This window comes from Salmo salar, chromosome ssa15 (genome assembly GCF_905237065.1).
Source record: "Salmo salar chromosome ssa15, Ssal_v3.1, whole genome shotgun sequence".
NCBI classification, from domain to species: domain Eukaryota; kingdom Metazoa; phylum Chordata; class Actinopteri; order Salmoniformes; family Salmonidae; genus Salmo; species Salmo salar.
In genome coordinates, this window is record NC_059456.1 from 32,532,769 (window position 1) to 32,560,429 (window position 27,661).

General features: G+C 44.3%; 1 protein-coding gene across 2 annotated transcripts; it reads right to left on the reverse strand.

Annotated features, from left to right (window-relative positions):
* Positions 1-172: 172 nt before the first annotated feature.
* Positions 173-27,661, reverse strand: LOC106571271 (filamin-A-interacting protein 1). Of its 2 annotated transcripts, XM_014144112.2 has the most exons (6): positions 27,065-27,661; positions 15,709-15,984; positions 14,064-14,240; positions 13,601-13,779; positions 2,268-5,103; positions 173-1,151 (listed from the first exon to the last, which is right to left on the reverse strand). In XM_014144112.2, exons 2-6 carry the CDS (start codon positions 15,976-15,978, stop codon positions 951-953), a joined length of 3,663 nt encoding a protein of 1,220 aa, XP_013999587.1. In that variant the 5' UTR covers positions 15,979-15,984; positions 27,065-27,661; the 3' UTR covers positions 173-950. The 2 variants fall into 2 exon arrangements, with proteins under 2 accessions (XP_013999587.1, XP_013999592.1); XM_014144117.2 differs by lacking the exons at positions 15,709-15,984; positions 27,065-27,661 and adding an exon at positions 15,172-15,310.

Sequence of the window (27,661 nt, forward strand, 5' to 3'; positions counted from 1 at the left end):
GCCCATGCTGTCACAGACACTAATGGTACAGATATAAAGATGAGTCCTCAGAGTAGTATGGATAAAACACTATGGAAGGTTTCCTGTTTGTTACTCTCACTCTCCTACTTTCACAAAATTATTTATTTAGTGAACATCAAGAAGATTTTGCATTGTAATATCTCCACATGAATAATATAAACAAACAGTCGTACTTTATTCCAAAGAAAAATAATTTTAAAAAATGTGGCACAAATTAGTGTTGTTGATGACTGATCAATAGGCATTTTACACACGAAATTCATAACACCTTTTGGTGTAAGAGCTGTTTGAAAAAGACAGTTAATTTTCAGTTTTCCCCTCCCCACTCAGACTATTCCCATAAATTCTTGCTTGAGAAATTGTCCTTTGCTAAGATGCTATTTTTGTTTCTTTTTGACCATTTTAATTGAAAACAATCACACTAAGGTACTTCATTTTTACCCAGAAATGATTTGATATTGAGATAAAAAATGTCTACATTAGACCTTTAACAACATGAATTATGAAACCAAAAAATATCAGCAACTCTCAGTGTGACAACAAGCCTGATGAGGGACTAATAACATTGTGTCAATCAAAACAAAAAGCATTGCATTCTGGGCAGATTAAAACATGCATGGAAATGCATTCTGGTCAACGTGCCACACAGCCTGATCGAAATCAACATAGATATACAAATATTTTTGGAAAACATACATAACTACAATACAATCACATTTCAATGTGCTTTGCCCCAATGTTTGAAATGGAGAAAAGGGACATGTCTGTGTTTCTGATAGAGCTATTCTGTGTGTATCTGTGAGCAGATAAAGTCCAGTGCCGGCTACAGTATCCTATTCTATCTGTTTTTGGCTGGCAACAGACTGGTCAGAATTGAATCATGGGTGACTCTGAGTCCATAGATAGATAGTGGGGGCAGCATGTGGCCCTCAGCACTTCCCTCCCCCTAAGGAGGTAGAGCTGCAGACTGTCGACCTCTTCAGTTCAATTTTCATAGACTGGCTCTCGGCTCGCGACTCTAACCGTGTCACAGTGGAAACGCCTGTCACAACTGCCTTGCCTGTTTTCATACCTTTTGGCATAGGGATTCGTGTGGCCGTGGCCCGAGATGACTGCACATCTGCCCCGGGCTGAAAGGAATTACACAAAGTAAGACAAAAGCACAGACAGAAAAGTTTTTTTCAAGTATTATTATCATAGTATCATAGACAAGCACAATAGCAACAACAACAACTTTGTGTACATTTGGTGGAAGCAAATTCAAGCTGGCAAGCTATATACTTGTTGCTGTGAGACCACTGTTTTATCATTGTTAAAACAGTGTTGCAGAATTACATGTAAATGAAAGAAATACATTCACACCGATTCAAGAGGGATGACAAGAGTTGGCCATCTTGGATATTGATTTTGATTTGAATTGCAATATAATTGAAGTGTTGCATTTCTTATCTTTCAAAAAGCTTCCATCCATAAAGACCTTCTTTTAAATCTATCTGTATGAAATGCCACAATGTTACCATAGTTACCATAGCTCACCTCACACTTCACAGCATTAGGAAAGTGCATTTCAAAGCTAGCATCCCATTAACAGAACCTGGGATAAGATATTATACACTACAGTAAGCTGGTCTTATTGCTGATGTGCAGGTCAGCCCACTTTAGTAGTCAAACATCCAAATTGGTCATCACTGGTCTATTTTGGGTTAAAAGGAAGGAACATGTCAGTTTGTGCCAGTAGAAACTGGTGTGTCAAAACAAGGCCCTTTAAGAGTGGCCTTTTTATGTTGGGGATATGCATCTCAATTCATTCCAGTGTTAGTATTGGTACAGTAATACATAGTATAAGAAGTGTATTTATTTTGGTATACCTGGAAACAGTGCTATCTAGGGAGCAGACCCCACCTGATATCATTTTGAAACATTTAAGAAGCAACTGAAATATAGAAGATTGGATATCATTTAGATTGTTTTATCTGAAAAGAAAGTTACATAATTGAACAAATACTTTGTTACTAATAATGGAATAGAATGTACTTAGCCTACCATCTGTAAATGACTACATCCAATCAATTTCTTTTATTTCTTGTGCAATAAAAGGCATCTGTTAGTGAGACAGTCCTTGTTCAAATCATCATATAAAGGGACAGACAGAGACAGAGACAGAGAGAGAGAGAGAGAGAGAGAGAGAGAGAGAGAGAGAGAGAGAGAGAGAGCTTATGTAAATATACTCGATTTTGAATACTCACCACAGACTGAGTTGGCCTGGAGAGGGCAGAGGTGATGGGGGTGATGGTGATGCTGCTGGTCAATTTGCTTGGCGTCGTCTTCCCAGGCATGGTGGTGTTGTTGGGGTGACATGGGGAGCGCAGCACCGTACCTGTGGGTGCCTCCTTGCTCTCTGTGCTCACACTAAGGGGCCTTACTGTCACCGTGGGGCTGCTACTGCTGCGGTGTGATGGCCTCTTGAACTGAGCTCCCAGATGGATGTGGATCTTGTTGTCCTCTGTGGTGGTAATGATACTGGCATTGGAGTTGTAGTTTCGGACAGGCGTGGGCACTGTCTGCTTCTCAGGGGTCACCTTGAACACAGCCCTGCCCATGGTGCTCATGTCATGGGGCTCAGGGGATGCGGAGGCAAAGGCCACTGGAGTGGTGTTCACTGTGATGATGGAGACGGGGGCCTCTCTAGGTCTGTTTGAGTCTGAGTAGGAGGAGCCCTTACTCCTGTCTGGGGACTTGGCCCTGGAGATGGTGGTGATGGTGACTGGAGACTTGCACCGCTCAGGCCCCCCCATCATGCCCTCACCTGGCTTGCTCTTTGAGGACACGGTGGTGGGCTTGGGAACAATGGTGATGCGGGGCCTCTGAAGGCCCAGGGTGGGGATGATGGTGGTGCTGGAGAAGAAGTCCTCAGCACGAGAGCCAGTGATCTCCAAGGAGGCAGTGCTTTTCTCGTGATCGGGGGTCACTCGGATGTGCAGCGGCTGGCCTGGCTTTTGGGACATGGTCAGCTCGGGTGGATGAGGGGAAGAGTTCCCATTAACCTGATGGGATAGGGTCTTCTCTGGGGTGGTCTGAGTGATCGTCACTGCATCATTCTTTTTCATCCAAGGTATCCAAGATTTTCTCAGGCCCAGATCAGTGGCTGCAGGGGGATAGCGCTCCAGCACGGTTGCAGGCTTCTTTAGACCCCTCTGCCTCAGGTTGCTCATAATATGGTTCTCCTCCAGGACAGATTTCCTGATGAACACTGCAGGTGTGTCCTCCTCAACAGGCTCATTGACCACTACATCTGTCTGCACTGCGGTGGAGGTGACTGGGACGTCTACTATCCTCCTCCCATTCATACTGGGACGCAAGGCGCGGCTGTAGCGCTTGGTGACCTCCAGCTCCTTGGTGAGATTGACCACTTCCTGGCTCAGGCTCTTCTTCTTGTCGTCCTCCTCCAGGAACCTCTGCTGGAGGAGGGAGTAGTCCACCTGCAGCTGGGAGAGCTGGTCCTCCTTATTCATCAGCTCGTGAATCTTCTCTTTGAGGGCCTGGACGTCTGCCTGCAGGTCTCTGGTTCTGGCCTCTTCTATTTTGCAGCGCATCCTTAACTCAGCCTCCTGGCTCACTGCCTCTCCCTTCTCTATGGCCTTGTTCATGGCGGTCTGACTCTTTATCTCATCCAGCAGCTGAGCGAGAACATTGGCCTTGTCGTGCTCCGTTCGGAACTTCTTCTCCAGTAATTCGTACTCGTCCTCTGTCTTCATCAGGTCACCTTCCACCACCTCTAGCTGTTTTAGGCGTTTTTTGAGTCTTTCGATTTCCTGCGTTAGCTCCTTGACTTTGTTGTGCTCATCTAGGGATCTTTTGTACTCATTAGCTCTGCTTTTTAATGATTCTCTTTCTGCCTCCTCTAGCCCCTTCATTTGTTTTTTCATCACGCCGACCTTGAAGCTAAGATCCCTGCACTTTTCCTCTTCACTTGCGAGTTTCGTTTTCAGTTCATCTTTCTCTTTAGTAAGAGACGTCACTTTTACCTCCATTTCTGATTTCAGTCTGAGGAATTTTTTGCTCTCCTCAATCAACTTTTCTGTGACTTCCATAACCTTACCCTGCTCAGTTTTGAACATCTTATTTAAATCATCGCTCTTTAGCTCCTCCTGTTTAATTCTCTCTGTCATGTTCTTCCTCTCATCCACTAGTATCACTGTAAATGACTTCAGCTTCATCAGGTCATCCTTTAGGTCCATCTCTGCTTTCTCAAGTCTCGATTCAGAGTTCTCCAGTTCTTTCATACGTTTTTTCACTGTGTCCAGCTCACCAGCTAAGTCATTTGTCAGTCCTTTCTCTCTTACTATGTTAACATGAAGTGTTGCACACTCTGATTTGTTTGTGTTGAAAGCCCTCTCCAGTTTCTCCAGCTCCCCCATTCTCTTTTGCAATTTCTCCACCTCCAGCCTCAGCTCCCGGCCAGTGGTCTCCTCATCTTGTAGCCTCTTCCTCAGCTCCCTGGCTTGGCTCTCTGTCTTGGTGATCTCCTCGTCCTTGCCCTCCATCTCCAGGACTCTCTTGCGCAGTGTCTCCAGCTCCGCCATGAGGCTGGAGTTCCCACACCCCCCCTTGCTGATCTTGTCCCTCAGCTCTAGGAGATCTTCCTCTGACTTCTGCAGTGCCTTGTTGCTTTCCTCCAGCTCCTCGATCCTGTGGGCCAGGCTTGCCAGCTTCAGGCGGAGCTGGCGGCTCTGGGACTCCTGGTTGGCCAGCTTGGCAGTCATCTCCTCACGCTCCTGGGTGAACTTGGCAGCTTTGCACTCTAGCTCCGCCTTGAGTTTGAGGACCTTCTGGCTGTCCTCCTTGGCGTTGCCGCTGACAGCAACCAGTCGCTGTTCTCTCTCCTGGAGCTCGCTGCTGAGGTCCTGGACCTCCTGGCTCTGCTGGTCAATCTTCTCGATATGGAGCTGCCGCTCGTCCACCAGCATCAGGACAAAGGACTTGAGTTTGACCAGCTCCTCACGGACCTTCTCTAGCCTCCTGCTCTGATCCTTGTCTTTACGAGCCTGGTACACCTTCTCCTGCTCCAACAGCTCCTTTAATCTGGGAGAGGGAGAGAGAGAAAGTGACAGAGGGAGTGAGAGAGATATGAAGTGTGATTGAAATTCTCTATTTGAGATTTTCAGATGTTGCTCCTGATGTAATAATGATTGATCCCCTTCTATATTAAGACACTGTGAATCTACTACATTGTAATTACACCCACAGGAACAGTGTACAGGAACACTGTAGTCAACTACTGCTACATAGCACTTACAACTATTGAACCTATGAGTTTGTAAAGTACAAATAAAAAAGGATTAACAGAATGAATGAAAAAGTATTCTAACTCAACATTTCTCACAAATCTCCAAAGTTGACTAACATTTATTTGTGATAGGTAGCATGTGAGACACTGAAGTGAACTATACTGTATAGATTGCCCTGTTAGTGTGCACTTTCACATCTCTGTAGTTCCCAGAGTAGAGGAGCCTGACCAGACTCAAAATGAGTTCCTTACCCCCAGCCCAGAGTCCCGTGGGCAGTGGTGGGAGCTGGAATGGGAGGCAGGCAAGCAGAAGAGATGGCAAAGGCATGATAGGAGGGAACAACAGCAGGGCAGATTAGAAGCCTGAACCCTCGTGATTCTCCTCAACAGGGGTAACCCGTAACCCTGCCCTTCACACAAAGCAAAGGACCACAACATCAGAGATATGCTAGCTAAACTGTAAAAACACAACCAGTGTTCTTAATGTGGCACACTGCCAACCCAGGGACACCGAGTGAACCTTAACGGAATAATGTTAGTATATGTTTAACTAATCTCTGCGGGAGTCTCTCTGTCCAAGTGCTATAGAGAGTCTGCTACCTGCAACAGGTCCCCATCCATATGGTAGACACACTAGAAACATATTATAATCAGGAGTGAGTCCTGCACATCATTGTCCTTTGTTGAAGCCTGTTACTTTGTATTACAAACATTCTCCCTGCATGGCACATTACCCAAATCCACCAGGAGCCGGTCTAACAACATTGATCGTAGGCAGATTTCACTGTTTTCTTAAAGTTTCAACAGCTTAAGCTATCAGACTTACCGACTGCTAGTCAGGAGGGATGCATAGCAGGTAGGTCCATGCCTAGTGTGTTTTGGATAGTGCAGGAGCTGAGCTGTATGCAGGCAGGCAGCAGCTCTCTCACAGGGTCATGAGAGGGCCCCCACTCCACAGGGACTTAGCCATCACATTCCAAACATGTCATCAATGGACAATGAAAGGTGAATGTTGTGTAAAACTAGCCCTGCTCCACTAGCGGGTGGTGATGTCATCCCTCCTCCCATTCATGGAACAGAATGGTGCTGCCCTTGTTTGGCCACAGAGGAGGAGTTCAAGCCAGGGGGGAAGGCTTTTCACACTCTTTCCTGTTCCCCTCTTTCTTTTCTTTCTCTCTCTCACTCTCCTCCAACAGAGAGCGGGAATTGTATTTGTGAGAAATACAGTAGATTTGCAGCAGCCTTTTAGACCAGAGGTAAAGTGATACTAAGTTAGCAGTGTCTTTCCACTTCCCATACACTAGCTGGTGTCTTGCCTGACCCAATTGTCTCTTGTCCTTCTTGTGACCAATCGTGTTTCCATAGAAACAAGGCAACAAGGGGAAAGTTTTGTTTCGGGGAGAACAATGTCACACTAGTGCCAGACCCTCTAGTTCATTATCTTCTGTCCCTTGAATGCAAAGGGAAGCAAAGTGGTAGAACAAAACCCAAATGTCTATCTGTGTAGGATGCTACATCCATAGTACACAGTGTAATTAATAGATGCCAAATCCCAAGGTGGGATACAAGTAGACCAGAAAGACTCCTGCCCTATGGGCCAAGCTCCCGTTTCTGTACTGTAAGGAAGCTTGATGAATAAATACACCCCCTGGACAGAACGCTAGTCTGTCGCAGGAAGGTTGCAGATATTTGCAGCACTGCAATGCTCTCACCATTAAAGCACATACAGGATCTCACACCCACACTACAGTTCCTGGTTAGGGAGCAACACTTATGGTCTTGTTAAAATGGAATCATGCAAATACCACACAGACGATGTCACTTGTCATATGAATCCTAAAACCTGCGTCACGAGGTCCAGGGTGGCCTTCAACACAATCTGCCTGGCAGCTGTCGAGGAGAAAAGGCTCCAGATTAAAGGAAATAGAGGAATTAACTGTTGCATGACTCTCTGCAAATATTTACCATTAGCTACCACTGCATTTCAGGAGAGAGGAATTATACAACAAGGCTACTTCAAGGTATGCAGAAAATCTTACTGGGGAGACCACGTTTGCGTTCCAAATGGCACCCTATTCCCTTTATAGTGCACTACTATTGACTAATATTGTTGTGATACAAGATACTCCCTGGATTCCACCATTATCAGTGGTGATGGTAGTGTTTCATGGCATTATGAATACGTCCTTTAGCAGATGACGAGTGTGTTTCCTGGTGGGCAGGGCTATTCATCGGCATTCTGTTGAGAGGCCTATCAGTGACGTCTAGCAGAGAAGGTCCAAACCTCCCATACCACATGTCTGTGGCCAAAGCCACAGGATAGACAAAACTAATGACACACCAATTACTATAACAATCACGATTACTATAAAAAAAATTAAAAAAACTTTCAACAGAAAGGAAGAAGTCACATTTGAAAAAAACTACTCTACTCAGGGAGAATGTTTTCCTCTGGGAGAGTATCATCTTGTCAGATTTTTTTTGTTTCAGTTTAAAGTAACACAGAGACGGCCATATCACTATATTTTCATTTAGGGAAAACATATCTATCTTCTTGTAAGAATAACTACTGACAGAAGACCTGATAGAAAAGGAGTGGTGGTAGAGGGAGAGGTTCCATCAGAGTGGAGGCAGAGTTCTCTCTGTCTCCGTCTCTGTATGTGCGCTGACTTGCATCCTTTCACAGGTGCTCAGGGTTGTCAAGTCTATGACATCACCTACAGTGAGTGAATCTCTGAGATGACTGCAGCTGGGAGGAATGTGTTATCACACGGTGCTGAGAGAGCGGGGGAGGGGGTTGACGGGGGAGGCGCGGAGGGGAAGGGTCATCCGTGAGGGGTGGGGGTTGACGGGGAGGCGCGGAGGAGAAGGGTCATCCGTGAGGGGTGGGGGTTGACGGGGGAGGCGCGGAGGGGAAGGGTCATCGGTGAGGGGTGGGGGTTGATGGGGGAGGCGCGGAGGGGAAGGGTCATCCGTGAGGGGTGGGGGTTGATGGGGCAACTGCAAATCTGTGCGTCAGAGAGCACAAGACAAGAGCATGTAAGTATCTAGTTTGCAGTATACAGACTCCCACAGACAAAGCACATGCTGCTTTACAAAATCTTTCAAAACTCGAGACTGAGAGAAACCAGAGATGGACATCTGCTCACCAAATGAGTAATGATGTTGAGGTGACAACATGTTTGGAGATGGAGTATAATCACTTTCATGCATTTGAATCGTGCAGAGGTCACTAGTCTGTCATTTCCCATGTTGCTGAATGTGACCCACTCAAACCAAATAGGAATATAAAACCCCTCAAATGTATTATTTAAACATGTCATATTTTTAACACTCCCTCTAAGACTCCATTCATATAAACCTAGCTAAAGGCTTTAACTAAATGTATGGTTGTTGGTCAGCTTGTTGTTCTCAGCCTGCTTAAAGGAATACTTTGGGATTTTGAGGCCCTTTAAGTCAAATCAACTTGTGGATAACATTTTTATGTCCAGTATGAAGGAAGTTCGACGTAGTTTCGTGGGCCAATGCTAACTAGCGTAAGTAAGCGCAGTGACTGGAAGTCTATGGGTATCTGCTAGCATGCTGGCTGTTTTCAACAAGGTAATTAGACTGAAGTCATGGGCTGTCTTCTCCACGCTACGTCCAACAGACCGTGAACCCTCCGTGAATTTGATCACGAGTTCACTGAACCAACCACTCTACATGTCCTCAACTCAGAAAAACAAGGCAGTTCTCAGGTTGAGCACAGGTGGGGTACTAGGATTTCAAGGGCATTCCTCAAAATCATTAAGTAATGTGAAGCCCTGACTATGCAGAGGTGTATTGGGTCCATGGAAAGACTGGATGTGTCACAAATAGCACCTTGTTCCTTATATAGTGCACTACTTTTGACCAGAGCCCTATGCACTACTTTTAACTAGGGCCCATAAGGCTCTGGTCAAAAATAGTGCACTATGTAGCGAATAGGGTGCCATTCTGGACGCTGGGCTGTATGTCTGAAAAACACAGAGTGTATGCCGGGAAGCGTCTGTCTGGCATTTACTGGTAACATCCTCTTGTCTAATTCTCACAAACAGAGAGAGAAAAGTCTCACCACTGCAGTGGTGGACTTAGTGATTTGGAGGCCCCAGGCAGAGGCCAGTCTGAGGACCCCCTCAGGATTTATAGTAAAGACATGTCATTTAACTATATAAAAAAAAATGTATTACCTTTTTATTGTGCCATGAACACAAACAGTCATGTGTTCATCTGATTGTCAAACAAATCACTTAAAAAATGTCCTTGTCACATTCATCCAAAGTAATTCCAGCATCCGAACAGTGCACTGTGCACCCGCCAACTTTCCTTTAATTAGCAAGTGACTGAAACTACACTGAATCAACCTTGTGAACAGAGTGCCCCATGGTGGCAGTGGGGTTATGGTATGGGCACAATTGCCCATACCACAACTGCATTTTATCTACGTTAATTTGAATGCACTTTTGAATGAGATACTGTGATGAGATCCTGAAGCCCATTGTTGTGCTGTTCATCCGCCGACATCACCTCATTTTGCTAAGGTATCTGGGACCAACCAATGCATATCTGTATTCCCAGTCATGTGAAATCCATCGATTAGGGCCTAATTTATTCATTTCAATTGACTGATTTCCTTACATGAACTGTAACTCCTTTGCAATTGTTGCATGTTCTCACCGAAAACAGCATCCAAGCAAGCGAAACATGGCCCCCTCTGTCTTACTATATGTAGCCCATGTATCTGATGCTGTCAAGACAAAGAGTATGACATGCCATAATCTTTTTGGCCAGACAGCATCAGATACATGGGCTACACGTACATGTCCTCTGCCTCGATGACGATTGCAGTATTATCAGCAGCACCTGTCTTTTTACTAAAGAAATGCTTATTGTATCCACCTAGAGTCTAAGGGCCCGAGGCTGGGTTTCTACTAAGCTAACATATGGAATTGTTTTAAGATGGTCATACCAATGATCATTTAGCTATTTGATTTTACATTTTTAGTAACCCTGCAGGAGTAAAAACTACAGGTATATATTATTTGATCAAACACTGCTATTAGCCCATAGAAAAGCCTTTTAATAACAGATTCATACATGCAAAAACGGATAGTAAAAACGTAATCGAAAGGAAGTATGTTTTGAAGTGTCTGTCCTATATCTGAGCGATATAAGAAGCCCTCAAAAAAGATGTATACCTTTTACGTGGAAATGCCCTAGTCACTCCCATATATTTTTCGTCCCTCTACCGGGGTTACTTTCAGACGAGTCTCGTGGCACTTGTGGGGGTTGTAGAGCAGATAGTGCTCATAAGATTCTTATCTTTCCAGAGAGGGGTACGTCCCAAACCGTTCGGACACTTCACATGCTTTCGTGAGAAGACAGATTTTCAGGATGTCTCCTGGTCTGAAAAACATCACTGAAGCTCAGCCACCTTCCACCGCAGATACATTTTGATGTGGATTTTTGTTTTAATGCCTTAAGTGGAGCATGAGGGGGCCTCAAGTGGAGAAATGAGAAAATAAAATGTTTTTATTTTTTTATGCACAGCTCATGAGGCCCCTTGATGATGTGAGGCCTGAGGCAATGATCTCTTCTGCCTAATGGGAAGTCAGACAGTGCACTACTGAAGGAGCATGTATGTATTTGCATGTACGGAAATGTAACGAACAACATGTGAAAAACATATGAACAAGAGGCAATTAAATAAATAAGTACAAGGTCATTCATTATAGAAAATTATAATGGACAGAAATGATTTGCGTACACAGCGTTTATTTGGAAACGCAGGGCAGCTTTTTTCTCATAGAAGAAGACATATACAACACAATTTGTTCCTCAAATAGGAACGGCCAACCATCAGTTCCTTACATAAGCCCACTAGTCAATAAGCATGCAACCCACTGTCAAAACACTACCATATTTTCATGTTGTGGGTAAACGGTTCAGTGAGGCATGAGTTCTTTCCATTGGGGAGTGTTTTACACCTGGAGTAGCACTGTAGTGTTCTGATGGTGAGGGGCCATTCATGGCCATGCATTATCAGATAGACAGATCCCTGCTCTGGGTCTTATCACATTACTCAGATTACTGATTTCAGTTTAATGCATTCAGTTGTGCAACTGACTAGGTATCCCCCTTTCCCCTTTCCCTTCTGTACATAGGTGATGATGTCAGTGGTTCTGTCCTGACTTGCAGGTCTTTAAGTCTACATCCCAAATGGCACCCTATTCCTTACATAGTGCACTACCTTTAACCGGAGCCCTATGGGCCCTGATCAAAACTAGTGCACTACATACGGAACAGGGTACCACTGAGGCACTTTACTGGGGGCCAGATTAGATTGACATCTGGATTCCACCTCTGTTATGAGCCTCATAAATTCCACTTTGGAGCATCATGCTGGTATTGGATTTTGTAAATCTCTTCTACATCTTCTTGTTTTAAAGTAACTGTCCCTATAATTACCATATGGGTAAAATAGTTTTCCCTTCCAGAAAATGGTAATTAAGTATGTTAAAAATCTGCTTTTCTGTGTTGGAATGGTGTGGGCGTACCCCAACAACAGAATGGTGTTGGCGTATACCAGTTGTAAAAAATATTCATGCGAGTAGACCGCTGATTGGCCAGCTTAGGATGACATCATCCTCCATGAGGAAATAGCAAGTCTTTTTTAAACAGTTTGTTTCAGATACACATTTTCTGTGTTTATATATATATATATTTTTTATTTTTTGGCCACAAATACGAGCATAGGATGGGTCAACAACATTATTTGGGTATGAGTTAACAGAATATGAACTTTTAAAAGTGAGATTTTCACTGGACAGTTACTTTAAAGCCATAGCCAAAAACATAGTTGGTCTCACAGTAGGATAAGTGTATTTGATGGGAAATGGCAGCTTTTTAATAATAAAGGTAAATGGGTGTGTTATTAATATAACAGCAATGCCATTAGAAAAGTAATCTAAGTAATATTGCCATAATACTGTGACTCATAGCTATAGCAACATATATTTCACTATGTCAGTACTTCTTCTATATGGTGTGTTCATTGACAATGGTTACGTCAGGGCTGTCCAACCCTGTTCCTGGAGAATCGGATTAGTTACAACTGGGGTTGGAGTGAAAACCTACAGGAGGGTAGTTCTCCAGGAACAGGGTTGGAGTGAAAACCTACAGGAGAGTAGCTCTCCAGGAACAGGGTTGGAGTGAAAACCTACAGGAGGGTAGCTCTCCAGGAACAGGGTTGGAGTGAAAACCTACAGGAGGGTAGCTCTCCAGGAACAGGTTTGGAGTGAAAACCTACAGGAGGGTAGCTCTCCAGGAACAGGGTTGGAGTGAAAACCTACAGGAGGGTAGCTCTCCAGGAACAGGGTTGGAGTGAAAACCTACAGGAGGGTAGCTCTCCAGGAACGGTGTTGGAGTGAAAACCTACAGGAGGGTAGCTCTCCAGGAACAGGGTTGGAGTGAAAACCTACAGGAGGGTAGCTCTCCAGGAACAGGTTTGGAGTGAAAACCTACAGGAGGGTAGCTCTCCAGGAACAGGTTTGGAGAACGTGGCACTGCCTGGTCCTGGTGTGTCATTTTTTTATTGGTTGAGTCTATTCAATCACTCTATTGAGCATTGACTGTTCGCCCTCATCAACTGGGCCTTGCAGGACCCCTTAGGACCTCTTTCCAGCCCTTTGAGGGGTTAACTTGCTCGGGTGTCTTTACACGCTACGTCAGGCCTCTTCCTAAGCTGCCTCTGTCTCATGTACAGCTTTGTCCCTCGCTCTTTGTCCGGTATTGCTTTGGCAGAACTGCTTGATGGAGACTGTGTGTGTTTTTTTGGTTTTACTATCCATGTGGGGACCAGAAGTCCCAGCAAGGATAGTAAATCAAGGAAAATTCTGACAAGTTGGGACATTTCGCCGTTCCACACAAGGAACAAAAACTATTTTAGGCTTATAGTTTAGGGTTAGAATTAGGTGTTAAGGGTTAGGTTGGTCCCCACAAGGATAGGAAAACAAACGTGTGTGTGTGAGAAACAGAGACAGAGAGGAGCTGGCATCAGAGCAGAGGGCTGTGGTGTGTGACGGTGTGATAGTGACGCCAACCCTCTCCCACCATGGCTGAGATTGGTTTCTCTTTCATCCCTCATCATGTCCTGTTTCTCAACGTCCCCGTGACACGCAACCAATTCTGTAGTAAACATGATGTGCGTACTCACATGGAATGCGATAGGAACAGGCAAATCTCACTCACACACACACACACACTTCCCCTCACCTCTCCCTCTCCTGTTCCAGTAGGTTGGTGAAGTCATCACTCTTGTTCATGAAGTCGGTGTGTTTGCGTTTCTCATTGTCCAGCTCGTTAACTGTGCGGCGGTGACACTTCTCAGCCAGCAGCAGCTGCTCCAGCATACGCCTATAAGTCTCGCGATGCTTGTCCTCCAACCGGTCCAACTAATCAACATATTAGAGGGTCTTCAATGACAACCACCATGGTTTCGTCCCAAATGGCACCCTAATAACAAATTTGTGCACTACTTTTGACCAGGGCCCATATGGTCAAAAGTAGTGCATTAATTAGGGAATAGGAAGCCATTTGTCTGACTCATTCATACACTGGTATCTATCCAATATATTCATTAAACATTGACTTCTTTACTAACACAGGGTAGCTAATGGCTAGCTATCTTTAATCTATATTCATTTTGATATACATTTCTATCGTGGCACTGCCTTACCTCTTGCATGGGCATCTGGTAGACGTCGTCCCCTAGCGTTGTAGTGTTGTTGGTCAGTAGGCTGTCTCTCTGCAGGGCCTGGAGGGGTTTGATTGGGGCAGCTGAGCCGTAATGGGCCTCCAGGGCTTCGGGTTGGGTACGCTCTGACTTCAGCATGTGGATGATATCCTCTCTGGCCTACAGACACGAGGAGCAGGTGGACACGTTAGGTCATCTAAGAACCATTTAAACTGAGACAAAGACAATAACCTTCTTTTTACTTTGATCTTCTTTATTCTAGATGACAATAAAACCACTTCAAACTGACAGATGTGGCTTTGTTATTGTGATTAGAGATTGAGGTTTTAGTTCTTTTAAGTGGTTTATGAGCTGTCAGAATGGTTAGAGAAAATCCAGGAGAAACCATATACAATTATTTTGAAGTATGATCATCATATTGACATGACCACAGGGTGGGGCAACTATTGAAAATTAACAGTAGATTTTATGGTGTTTTTTCCAGCACTGTGATCTTAACTCTCCCCACAGGGTGGCACTGTTCTAGTCAGACTCCTGAGTGTCTCCTTTCATTCAAATGCAATTTTCATAACACAGGTTGCTTCTCAAATGGCACCCTATTCCCTATGTAGTGCACAACTTTTGACCAGAACCCAAAAGTAGTGCACCATATAGGGTGCCAGTCAGGACACAGTTATACAACAAAACCCTTCTTTATCTCACTCCTTAAACTGTTAATAGAGAGTTGAGTTATCGTCACACCACTGTACTATCATTAGCAAGTCATTTAGATAGTATGAACCATTCTTCAGTGTTGATTAGACGTTCAGAGCATGTTGTATTTCAACATGTTCAGGGTTGGATTTCAACATGTTCAGGGTTAGATTTCAACATGTTCAGGGTTAGATTTCAACATGTTCAGGGTTGGATTTCAACATGTTCAGGGTTAGATTTCAACATGTTCAGGGTTAGATTTCAACATGTTCAGGGTTAGATTTCAACATGTTCAGGGTTAGATTTCAACATGTTCAGGTTTAGATTTCAACATACGGTGTAGTAGGAGGGCATGTTGTTTACCCCAAGTTGCAACTTTGGAAAGTCATCAACACACCTAAACAAGTCAGCTGGACGGAGCGAGGGTTGAGGATAGAACTGACAGCAGCAGCAGCCCTCTCTCCCTGGAGGTTTGTTTAGAAATGGAACTCTGTTAAGAAAATAATTAGCAGCAGGCTTAACACTGGACAGCCCTTAGTGGTCTTTGCTTCCTGCTCATTGGGATCTGCAGAGTGGGGCAGAGTTGGAAGGGACCAGAGTTCATGGCCGCTGACACTGAGGTTGACTCCCCAGCAGTGAATCAATAGGATGACTCCTGGTTACACTAACATGTCAAGCCTGACACTGAGATGTTACCACCTGCCAAATATAACCAAAACCACTGACCACAATGTTAGCAGTTAGCACACAGCAGCACAGTGTGAAGAAACTCTGTGTGCATTCCAAATGGCACGCTATTCCCTATTTAGTGCACTACTTTCTTTTTTTTACCAGAGCGCTATCAAGGGGGTAGGGCACCATTTGGGACGCAAGAAATGTTAGAAGTTACAGTAGCTAGCAAACAGCAGCACAGTGTCAGTGGAGAACCTCTCACCTGCACCTCTCCCTCCATGACCCCCAGCAGACGGAGAAAGTCCTCCTTAGAGAGGTCCATCACCCATGCTGCATTCTGTTGTCCTCTGTTGATTTCTGGGGTTCTACTAGGCCTTTTCACCTTTCCAGGCTCCACCGTCTGGATCTTCCCCTCTTTCTGTTTCTCTAGTGTGTTCTCCTCCTCCTCTTTGAAGGCTTTGGTGGGCTGGGTAGCCCGGTTTATCTGTCTGTCATCTGGGTCCTCCATGGCTGTGCTGCTCCTGGACCGCATTCTCACCTGCAGGGGGAAGACGGACGAGAGGGACTCTGAATCCACAGCCCAAATAGAATATGGGCAATTCCACGGTAACGGAATTGCACTTTGTCTCTGTTTTTTTAACTTTAAAATGTATGCCAAACAAAAACCATTGATATCAAATTTGAACAAACCAGAGGGAACGAGCGAGAGCGTGAGAGACAGCGAGACGGAGCGAGAGCGAGACCGCGTGGTAGCAGAGAGAACAGTCTATGACTTGGGTGGCTGGAGGCCTTCCTCTGACCCCGCCTGATATAAACATTTTTGGGCCTTCCTCTAACTGGTATAGAGGTCCTGGATGGCAGGGAGCTCGGGCCCAGTGATGTACTGGGCCTTACGCACTACCCTCTGTACCACCTTGTGGTCCGATGCCAAGCAGTTTCCATACCAAGCGGTGATGCAGCCAGTCAAGAAGCTCTCAGTGGTGTATCTGTAGAACTTTGAGGTTCTGAGGGCCCATGCCAAATCTTTTTATCCTCCTGAGGGGGAAGAGGCGTTGTCGTGCCCTCTTCATGACTGTGTTGGTGTGTGTGGACCATGATAGATCCTTAGTGATATGGACACCAAGGAACTTGAAGCTCTTGACCAGCTCCACTACTGCCCAGTCGATGTGAATGGGGGCCAGTAAAAAAGCTTGTACAAGAGAACAAATGTTCTTCATGTAATCTCAGCCACGTTTAAGTATGACCTCAGACTTTTAATCAATAGCAGAAATGCAGCATATTCACAGTATTTCCTCTGTGATCTCACATACTCTCCCTCACCTCTGACTAATGCTCCGTGTCATTCCTGCTGTACTCCCAGAGTGCATAGCATTTCATACTGCTCCCCTTTTCTGTTTCTTAAATTGCTGTTCTTGATTGTGATTAGGTGTGGGACCCAACCTAAGGAGTGAGAATGTTCTAGAAGAATGTTCTCATGGGGACTTTTAACAACATCTGGAACCAAATGAATATTATGAGGCAAGTAGCTATAATAGCAACTGTGTTCTTCTAACCTGGATAAAGTAATATATTCAGTGTGATGTTAATGCATCAAAAAACAGGTGACCTTGAATGGTAGGCTATATAAACCCACACCAATACAGGACTGCCATGACTTTACAATATTCATGTGTAACTCTAATCTCTTTCACCAGACACCTCCCCGCTATGTTCAATTAGCCTGGGGACAAGGTTACTGTAATTGTAACTACAGTATATGTAGTGGGTTAGTTAATGCCTTTACTGCTGCTTGGACACTCTGCACTTATAATGAAAGAGAAATGAGGACATTTCCTGGCCAAGCGCTCTCGGCCCCCAACGGTGCCAGCCAAGTCAGATCCATTGTTTCCATTGCCCTACAATCTAGAGAGCCAGAGACAGGCTTTCCATCATCTCACACCAGGGAGCTAGGCTACAGTAGGCCTGGCCTGGCTGGCCTTGTATGGACATTGATCTGACCAGTGTGTTTGTTGTAACTCTGTAATTAGAGTCTAAGGAATGAGTCAGCTTCAGAAGCATCATTATCTCTGTGTATCAGAGGCGGATCACGCAATATACTCATAACAGATGGGCAATTTTGATTGAATATGGAAGATGACTTTTCATCTATTTGTTTGAATCAAAATAATCAACTATTTTCGGGAGTCGTGCTTTGGGACAATGCCAGGTATGATGATGATGATGACACATCAACACAATAGCCCAGAGAGCAGACACAGGGGATCCATAATCTGTGGTGAGGGTGCTCAGGGAAAGAAGCCATTTCATCTGAATGAGGCCAAAGTGCCCCAAGTTCGCACAGTCTCGGATGAAAGAAGTGTGTGACTCAGACTTAGAGAATCTTGTCAGCAAAACAGTAGCAGCTACTTTAGAGCTGGGCGTTAATAGTCGTTGTTTCAGGGGAGAAGCCAAGCGCTCCCGCGGGTACAGCCATGGAGCGTCAGTTTGATTTGAACCAAAATGAAGAAATGTGGAAAGAAAATAAAGCTAAGACAAGCTGTGGGTGACAGCAGGTAGAATATTGCGTTGGGGCGTTTACCTAAAGGCTCTGTATTGAATATCTTGAACAGGCTCTGGGGAAAGGGTGGCAATATTTACGATGTTATTCAGAAGTTGCTTCAAACCATATGAAGTCACCCACTACAATGTACATGTTCTCCTCCGTCTCATGCCCATCCTTCAATAACAGTGAAGTTAAAACAGAAAATAAATCTACTATTTGCTGTTGTTCACAACTTGTATTTCACTTATAGGGATGTGATCATGCCAGGCTGGTGTCCCCAACTTACACTTACGCTGATGGTACAGTGTACCATTAAGTCCATCCCAAATGGCACCCTATTCCCTACATAGTGCACTACTTTTGACCAGGGCCCATTGGTAGTAGAGTGCCATTTGGGATGCGAACTACAGATGTAGGATCTTAATTTGATCATCCTGTTTTATGAAAACTTATATTTTAAAACTTGGTGTATTTGAGGTTTAAAAAGGCATTGTTGTCATTTTCACTTTGAAATTTCAGACTTGATTTCCCTTTAACCCCTACAAAAATGTCCATGAATTATAATCCACATAATAATTGCAGGATTATTTTTCTGCTGTAGCAAACTGGCTCAAATTAAAATCCTACATTTGTATGTGAATTCTCTGCCCATGAAAAGAGGGAGGTAAGTAAGGGCAAGACCCCTATTTGTGAGTTGGACCTTGGGCTGGGCGGCATGCACAGCTGTCTGCTGGTGAAGTTTTCCATAAGTATTTATAGTGGACCCCATCCCTCCACTTGTGCAGTGGGATCCAGAAGGGGAAACTCCAAAAGACTATCACTTTATAAGCCATCAGCATTCTAAACAGATGACAATACTTTTACTCCACAACTATAGGTCTCACATACACCAGCCAACAATTGTAAATAAATCTTCGCTGCTGCTTGTCAGACTGGGCTGCAGTGCTCATATGATCACACAGTTGCTAACTCACTAATTCGCTCCTATGATTCTCTGCACACATTTTTTCAAGATTTATGCTACATCGTCTAATATTGAAAGACCTCTGCTATTTATAGAAACAAATGGTGGATAATGATAGCACTTCCTGGCTTCTCTCGCACTCACATTCCTCCATGGGCATGTGGACAGTGCAGCTAATCTGGGAAACAGACTGGCGGTGTGGGCCAAGGCAGTTGGTGGTTTGGTTCAAGGCAGTCCTGTTGTCAGACAACTCATTTGAAATCTATTCTTTGGCAAATTTTGTTCCAGTATAGCAGAGGAGGCTGGTCGGGAGGAGCTATAGGACAGGCTCATTGTAATGGCTGGAATGGAATAAATGGCACAGTATCAAACATATGGAAACCACCATTTATTCCATTCTAGCCATTACAATGAGCCCGTCCTCCTACAGCTCCTCCCACCAGCCTCTTCTGCTGTATAGTTACAGTGGAAGATTTGATGCAGTGTCTGGTGCAATCAGGGCTACTTGTGGACGGTCACCCAGACCAGCCTACGTAGTCCATGTGAAACTAGGTACTAACAGTGTAACGTACGCACTTGGAGTTAGGAAGCAGGTGCAGAAACTGAGTTTTTTGCAGGGGGCAATGCAAATAGTCTGGGTAGCTATTTGATTAGCCGTTCAGGAGTCTTATGGCTTGTGGGTAAAAGCTATTTAGGAGCCTCTTGGACCTAGACTTGGCTCTCCGGTACCGCTTGCCGTGCGGTAGCAGAGAGAACAGTCTATGACTAGGGTGGCTGGAGTCTTTGACAATTTTTAGGGCCTTCCTCTGACACCACCTGGTATAGAGGTCCTGGATGGCAGGAAGCTTGGTCCCGGTGATGTACTGGGCCGTATGCACTACCCTCTGTAGTGCTTTGCGGTCAAAGGCCAAGCAGTTGCCATACCAGGGAGTGATGCAACCCATAAAGATGCCCTCAATGGTGCAGCTGTAAAACCTTTTGAGGATCCGAGGACCCATGACAAATCTTTTTAGTCTCCTGAGGGGGAATAGGTTTTGTCCTGCCCTCTTCACGATTGTCTTGGTGTGCTTGGACCATGTTAGTTTGTTGGGGATGTGGACGCCAAGGAACTTGAAGCTCTCAACCTGCTCCACTACAGCCCTGTCGATGAGAATGGGGGCGTAGTCCACAATCATCTCCTTTGTCTTGATCACGTTGAGGGAGAGGTTGATGTCCTTGCACCACACGGTCAGGTCTCTGACCTCCTCCCTATAGGCCGTCTCATTATTGCCGTTGATCAGACATACTACTGTTGTGTCAGCAGTAAACTTAATGATGGTGTTGGAGTCGTGCCTGGCCGTGCAGTCATGAGTGAACAGGGAGTACAGGAGGGAACTGAGCACGCACCCCTGAGGGGCCCCCGTGTTGAGGATCAGCGTGGCGGATATGTTGTTACCTACTCTTACCACCTGGGGGCGGCCCGTTGGGAAGTCCAGGATCCAGTTGCAGAGGGATGTGTTTAGTCCCAGGGTCCTTAGCTTAGTGATGAGCTTTGAGGGCACTATGTTGTTGAACGCTGAGCTGTAGTCAATTAATACCATTCTCACATAAGTGTTCCTTTTGTCCAAGTGTGAAAGGGCAGTGTGGAGTGCAATAGAGATAGCATCATCTGTGGATCTGTTGGAGCGGTATGCAAATTGGAGTGGGTCTAGGGTTTCTGGGATAATGGTGTTGATGTGAGCATGACCAGATTTACAAAGCATTTCATTGCTGATGTGGTGTACTCCTCAACGCCATCGGAAGAATCCCGGAACATATTCCAGTCTGTGCTAGCAAAGCAGTCCTGTAGTTTAGCATCTACTTCATCTGACCACTTTTTTTATAGACTGAGTCACTGGTGCTTCCTGATTTAATTTTTGCTTGTAAGCAGGAATCAGGAGGATAGAATTATGGTCAGATTTGCCCAATGGAGGGTGTGGGAGAGCTTTGTATACGTCTCTGTGTGTGGAGTAAAGGTGATCCAGAGTTTTTTTTCACTCTGGTTGCACATTTAACATGCTGATAGAAATTTGGTAAAACGGATTTAAGTTTCCCTGCGTTAAAGTCCTCGGCTACTAGGAGCACCGCCTCTGGGTGAGCGTTTTCTTTCTGCTTATGGCGGAATACAGCTCATTCAGTGTGGTCTTATTGCCAGCCTCAGTCTGTGGTGTTATGTAAACAGCTATGAAAAATACAGATGAAAACTCTCTAGGTAGATAGTGTGGTCTACAGCTTATCATGAGATACTCTACCTCAGGCGAGCAAAACCTCGAGACTTCCTTAGATGTTGTGCACCAGCTGTTGTTTACATACAGTATATGCATAGGCCCCTGCCCCATGTCTTAACAGAGGCTGCTGTTCTGTCCTACCGATGGAGTTTATAACCCGCCAGCTGTATGTTCTTAATGTCGTCGTTCAGCCACGATTCGGTGAAATATAAGATATTACAGTTTTTAATGTCCCGTTGGTAGGATATAACTGCTTTCAGTTCATCCCAAGTCCAGGTGTGCTTAATGATGGGGAGCAGGTGCACGTAATGACGGTCCCTGGACGGTGGTTAGTAGACCAGCGACGTCGAGCGCTGAAGAGGGGGAGCAGGAGTAGGCATGACAGACAGGTGCTGGCAGCTGTCCAAATCCTCCCCACTTGAATTTGTAGCTATTAAAAAAATGCCTTTGAAATGGAATGCGACTGAAGACTCCCAATGTGACTACATATTGGAAGAGGTACATTGATTGTGGAGAGACTTTATTTTGAAGACCTAAAATCCAATCCTGCTGCTGTACAGTAACTCGGAGTGAAGGGGTAAAAATCAGCGTAACTGGAGTTAGAGGCATAACTGACCATACACTTGCCATAGCTATACTCCTCTGAGAATAATAATGGTGATAATATGCTGACTAGATTTCACCCCATTTCCAAAAGTTAAATATTATGTTGTGGTTGTCTTGACAACCCTGTATGGGGTACACAGCAGAGAGAGCTGTGTTCAACATCAGAACTTCACACAGCTTTGCACTTCGTTTATCAGATGATTGAGTGAGCCCTCTCTGGGAGTCTGCTTTGGACCATGTTGTATTCATGAGTTCAGCTGCCACTGTCAGTAAGTACCACTGCCAGCTGGGGTTGGGGGGGGGGGTGGAACAATCCAAACAAAGCTATCAAAACTAAAACAAAGTTACAATAAGTCACTTCTAATGAGAACACAGCTCGAATGGAACCCCCATTACTCTGTGTGGAGATTCTGTACATTTCAAACCCTGGTCACCTCTGGGGTAGACTGATTAGCTACAGCATATTATTATTCAGTCTCCCTCTGTGAAATGCATATCACAGAGTTTATAGGTTCAAGAGGAGGTCACTCTGTCTTTTCGATGTCACAACTCTCTGTAAATGCAATGGAAAGCAGTCACTTCCTGAAGTCTCCTACCATCCCAGGACCAAGACAACCTTGTGACCAAAGGTCAGGTGGGGTCACGAGTGACTGCGGGTCCAGACCAGGGTGGTAAAACAAAACTCTGTGAAACTCTGTACAAGAAGGAAAACTGTCTCCATGGTTTCAGACAGACAAAGCTGAGACCAAAGTTATAGACTGTGTAAATAGAACAACATTGTTATCTGGTTATATGCATCTGGTTAGGTTACATATTCCACAACGCCATGTTGTTAGTAATGCTATGGTTTGTTATGTGCTATCATACCATATAAAAATGTCCAGACCACTGATATACATGTTACTAAACCTCTGGGGACAGCTTACCACTGTGTAAATGTAACTCTGCAGACATCAACACACTACACTGTACAATGATATAGTCTGCTATTAATATTAAGTGCTTACTGCATGAAGTGCTGATGTATACAGTGGACTGAGAGTAGAATATCACTGGGTCCTGGTCAGGTTCCAATCTGTAGCATTTCAGATCTTAATCTCACCTCGCTACTGACAACTTCCCCCCTGGCCCGTGCAGAACCCACCTGCTAGTGTTGGACCCCCACATACACTCATTCATATAGTACATCTCTATCATCATCATCATCATCATCATCTGTAGGGCTTATAACATTGGAGTTGGACAGAATTAATTCTTACTCTTATCGGAAAAGCAAAGGGGAAGATTAAATGGTTCCTGAAATGTCAGGGTTATCAAGATAGCCTTATAATTTGAAGGAGCACTGTACAAGGAAGCTATCTGGTAGTCTGAGTCACAGAAGACACTTCTGTGATTCGTAGAGTGGTATATTTGAGTTGATGATCCACATCCGTTTGGCAACATTACATTACATAATTATCTGCCACCTTACAAGGGTATGTGAAGTCAGACAATGAGTGAGCAGCAGGGTTCATGGAAAGGCTGGTATAAAATTAGAAATCAGACTCTTGACCAAGTTGAAAGTTCTAAACAACAAGAAGCCAGGCCAGGGGTTTTAGCAGAAATCCTATTGACCATGACTTGACTTCCCCTAACATCATCATGCCTCTCCTCTCACAATCCAATTCAATTCCCAGTCAAACAACAATGAAAATGAATGAGCAAAATGTATGGCATGTTTGTATCTATCTTCACAAGCCTATGTGCTAATGTCTAATACGTGGCTATGGGTCTAGCAAACTGACATCAGTGGCCAGCTGCAGTCCTCTGTCAAGCTGGCCAGTCTCAAATGCCTTTCTAGTGGAATGATGATGAAGTCACTTCCCTTAAAGCGAGAGACATCTACGAGGGAGAGTGAAGGAAGGAGAAAGGGGGAGAGAGGAAAGTGTGTGAGCAGGGGGATTAATGCTGACTGTGTGTTTTATTATTTTGGTATTTACAGCCTATTTTCTCCTTAAGCATGAAACACTCAACTATTTGGTTGTCATCAGTTTCCCAGAAAACACATACTGTCATAACCTCTAGGAAAGTCAGGACAAATGGGGCGAGGACTAAATTCTTGCAAGAGAAAAAAAAAAAAAGACAGCTCACAAAATTATCTTACAGTAAATATAATATTTTTTCTATATAACATGCTAATAAGGCTTTATATTAGTAAAGGTGAGTTGAAAGATGTGTTATATTCTGAACACACATTTCAAAATGGTCCCTCATTCAGGTGAAAATACACATAGTACAGCGGCTCTTACAAAGCTGAATTGAATCAGCTGACCTGCTATAATTTCAAGGACTTTAATTCCCTTTGTTAGGACCAGTCCTGTAGCAAGGGCTGGAAATGATTCTGTGTTGCTTCAGATGCAGCTGTTCAAGCTGATAATGAGTGAAGATAATGAGTGAAGAATCCAGAGACGTTGCATGAGTCCAGCACCACTCTAAATCGCTCTGTGTATGTGCGTGTCTGTGTGCGTTTGTGCATGTCTTGGTCCTGCTGTCCATCCCATGTACCACACCTTCCACTCTTCAGTGTGTAGGCAAGCTGGATGATTTCATGAAGGGTGGGTTGATATGGAATGTTAAATAGCATGGTGGCAATGCATTGCTTCCCTTGATCATTTTCTATGAGGCACACCCTTGAGGGATGTAAAATCACCCACAGCATTTTGCTGTCAATGGGTTATTCACTCAAACGATCACATCAGTCATCTCCATTCAACATTCTTGAGATACTTCTTTTTTTAAGGAAGTGCACATACTATGACAGACAGAGATAATATAGTAATATTTCACTGGTCTCTGGACAGAAAGGGATAATATAGTAATATTTCACTGTGATCTCCTATCTGGTAAGAAGGCAAATGTAATCCATCTCTCTCTAGTCCCTTATTTTGTTGTCATGGGAACAGAGGTGCTGTTGTTATGAAACCAAACATGAGGACCTGCACTGCTGTTTCCATCACTGGAAGATTGCTGAGCTAAATTAGTTAAGTGATCTCATGGTTCACTGTCTTATCACTTGGGCTTTGGCTGCCAGTGAAGTGATGCCACCGACACACAGTAAATCAGATGATTTAGAGACAAGCGCTGTCAGAGAAACTTACAAGACCACAAGGGAATGCAGAATGACAATCTGAGTTCTAGACAGACTGGAGTAGAGGAGAGACATCCACAGGCAGTCATTTTATTTAACCTTTATTTAACTAGGCAAGTCAGTTAAAGAACAAATTCGTATTTACAATGACGGCCTACCCCGGCCAAACCCTAACGACGCTGGGCCAGTTGTGTCCCTATGGGACTCCCAATCACGGGCAGTTGTGATACAGCCTGGAATCTAACCAGGGTCTGTAGTGACGCCTCTAGCACAGATGCAGTGCCTTAGACTGCTGCGCCACTCGAGAGCCCCTGGGTTCCCGAGTGTTCATACGTAATACCCGTTAACTACCCAACATGTCAGTAATCTGTCCAAGAAGGTACACTCCATTAAAGTCATACCAGCTTCTTAATTTAGATTAAGGAGGAAGTGTAAAATTGTCCAGAATAATATTCTTATAAATTACAAAAAAAAGGGGTCCTTGTAAATTGCACTCTGAGAAATTGGCATTTATATGCAACAGGACCTCACTATGTCTTTAGTTGTTCTGAACGCTATTGGCACTGTCAAAAATATTTCAAAACAAACTGACCTATGAGCTGTCTATTACAAATGACAATAGACATTTTAAACCCCTTGTTCATCCCCCACATAACACACAGGATTTCTGTGTGGAGTTCCTATCACCGATGACAATGATGGGATGACGCAAAGCCACTGAAGCCCTCCCTAACCCGCATGGACAGCAGACATTTATTGTATCATCACAGAGGGGAAAACTCTTTAGATCTGATTCAAAATAACTTACAATAAAAACAGTGGAAAAAGTTATTAATGAAACGCTCCTTAGTCCGCCTAGGGATGAATGGTACCACAGGCTGGCGGAGCCCACATCATATATGCAATTTAACAGATGCTTTTATCCAAAGCGACTTACAGTCATGCGTACATACATTGTACGTATGGGTGGCCCTGGGAATCAAACCCACAACCCTTGGCGTTGCAAGCGCCATGCTCGACCGACTGCGCCACATGGGACCACTGGCTGCCACTGGAGTAACAGAAGGGGTGAGGCAGCTCCACTGTTTACTTTGTGCCTTCAAACAGAGGGGGCTCTCATGGAAGCTCTTATCAGAATAAAGCCCTTTGTGTACAGCTATTGTTTTCACATGGGAAAACGTCTAAGTGGAGAGACAAGATATTATCTGTCCATGTAATGTAATGGATGTCTCCTTAGGTTAAGAAGGTGAGATATTCGTGAACACTAATTACTTCAATTTAACTTGTTCTTAGTTCAACTGTCATTCAACTTGAACACATTTGACGTTTCAAGGATTTTCACAGTCCTGAGAAAGTTGAACAACCATTGCAGGGGTCGGCAACAGGTGGCCCGCGGGCCAAAAACCGACAAGCCATCGTTTTTTTAGCATAAAACATTGAAATCACCAGGAATTCTGCTGAAAATTAGTTTCATTGAAGAAATCTGTTCACCAAGTATTCCCACAAATAAAAAAAGAGATGCGATGTCTCAATGTAATCAAGGTATAAAATTATTGTATTTGAAAATACAATCTCTATCTGGGCTTAGTTGTGGTCAATTTGCAGTGTACAATTTATTATAATTATGTTCCGGCCCCCTGACAATCCGCTCCGACAAAAATCTAGCTGCTTACCCTTGAACTATTCTCTCTACTCTGTTTTGTTACTCTGCTATTAGTACTTTTAAGAGTTCCTCTAGAGAGAGAGAGAGCGAGCTAAAGCTTTCTTCTGGTAAAAGATGTAATCAATTAACCTCCTAACGTACCATTTCCTGTGTTGAGCCTGGACCGGACGTCAGAGCGAGTGGCAACAAAACTAATGTTCTTTACCAACTCACTGATTCACAATGTGTTCCACACTGACCCATTCATGACTGGGTCATCCTCTACACACATGGGTTAGTGGATGTTATCAAGAATGAATCAATACTGAACCATGGACTGAAACGGCATGTATTTTTAATTCTAAGTAACATCTTATTCATTATAGAGAACTACTGTATATAAAGTCATTCTCAGTAGACACAAGTCTTTCATGAAATACAGCAGTGAATGTAACAATTCATTCCACTTTATGAATGGAATTTTTCCTTACCTGTTCTCAATGGTTCCAAATCACAGGTGACGACAGGTTAAAAGGTGAATATCTGAGTTACTGAGAATCAAGTCCCACAGTAAAAACAGTGTCTCCTCAATGTCTCAATGTACTTCAGTTACCTTGACTGTGTGTGTCAAAAAGAGACACCATGATAAAGGTAGATTTGTCAAAAGATACCTATCCTCTCTCCTGTTACTCTTCTCTTTTACCTTGCTTCTCCTCTTCTCTCCTGTCAAAGTTACAGAGGCAATGAAAAGCCGTCTGAAGATAAACCCCAAGCTTTGTCCTAACCCAGGGGTTTGGCCCAGCAGAGTCACAGTGAGGCGATGCGCGAGTGAGTGAGTGATCGAGAGAGAGACCAGCAGACAAGAGGAGGTGGTCAGAGTTGCTTCAACTGTCACTTTTTGCCACCGTTTTCCCTTCAAATAGAGATATCCAGAGTTAGATGGAGAGGAGGGTAGATACTGTAAGTGCAGACAGCCTTTGTCAGAAGCCAAGACCCTGACTTTTCACCTGTTGTTCCTGGGCAGGAGACTGTAGAACTCTTGAGTGTATTGGAAAGCTATATTTAACAAGTGTTCTCAGTCACTCATG

Excerpts from the sequence above, each read along its gene's own strand:
- LOC106571271 (XM_014144112.2), bottom strand. The coding sequence starts at position 15,978 with ATGCGGTCCAGGAGCAGCACAGCCATGGAGGACCCAGATGACAGACAG. Across the intron at positions 13,780-14,063 it reads ACCAGATGCCCATGCAAGAG|TTGGACCGGTTGGAGGACAA; the intron begins GTAAGGCAGTGC and ends TATGTTGATTAG. Across the intron at positions 1,152-2,267 it reads CCAGGCCAACTCAGTCTGTG|CCCGGGGCAGATGTGCAGTC; the intron begins GTGAGTATTCAA and ends AATTCCTTTCAG.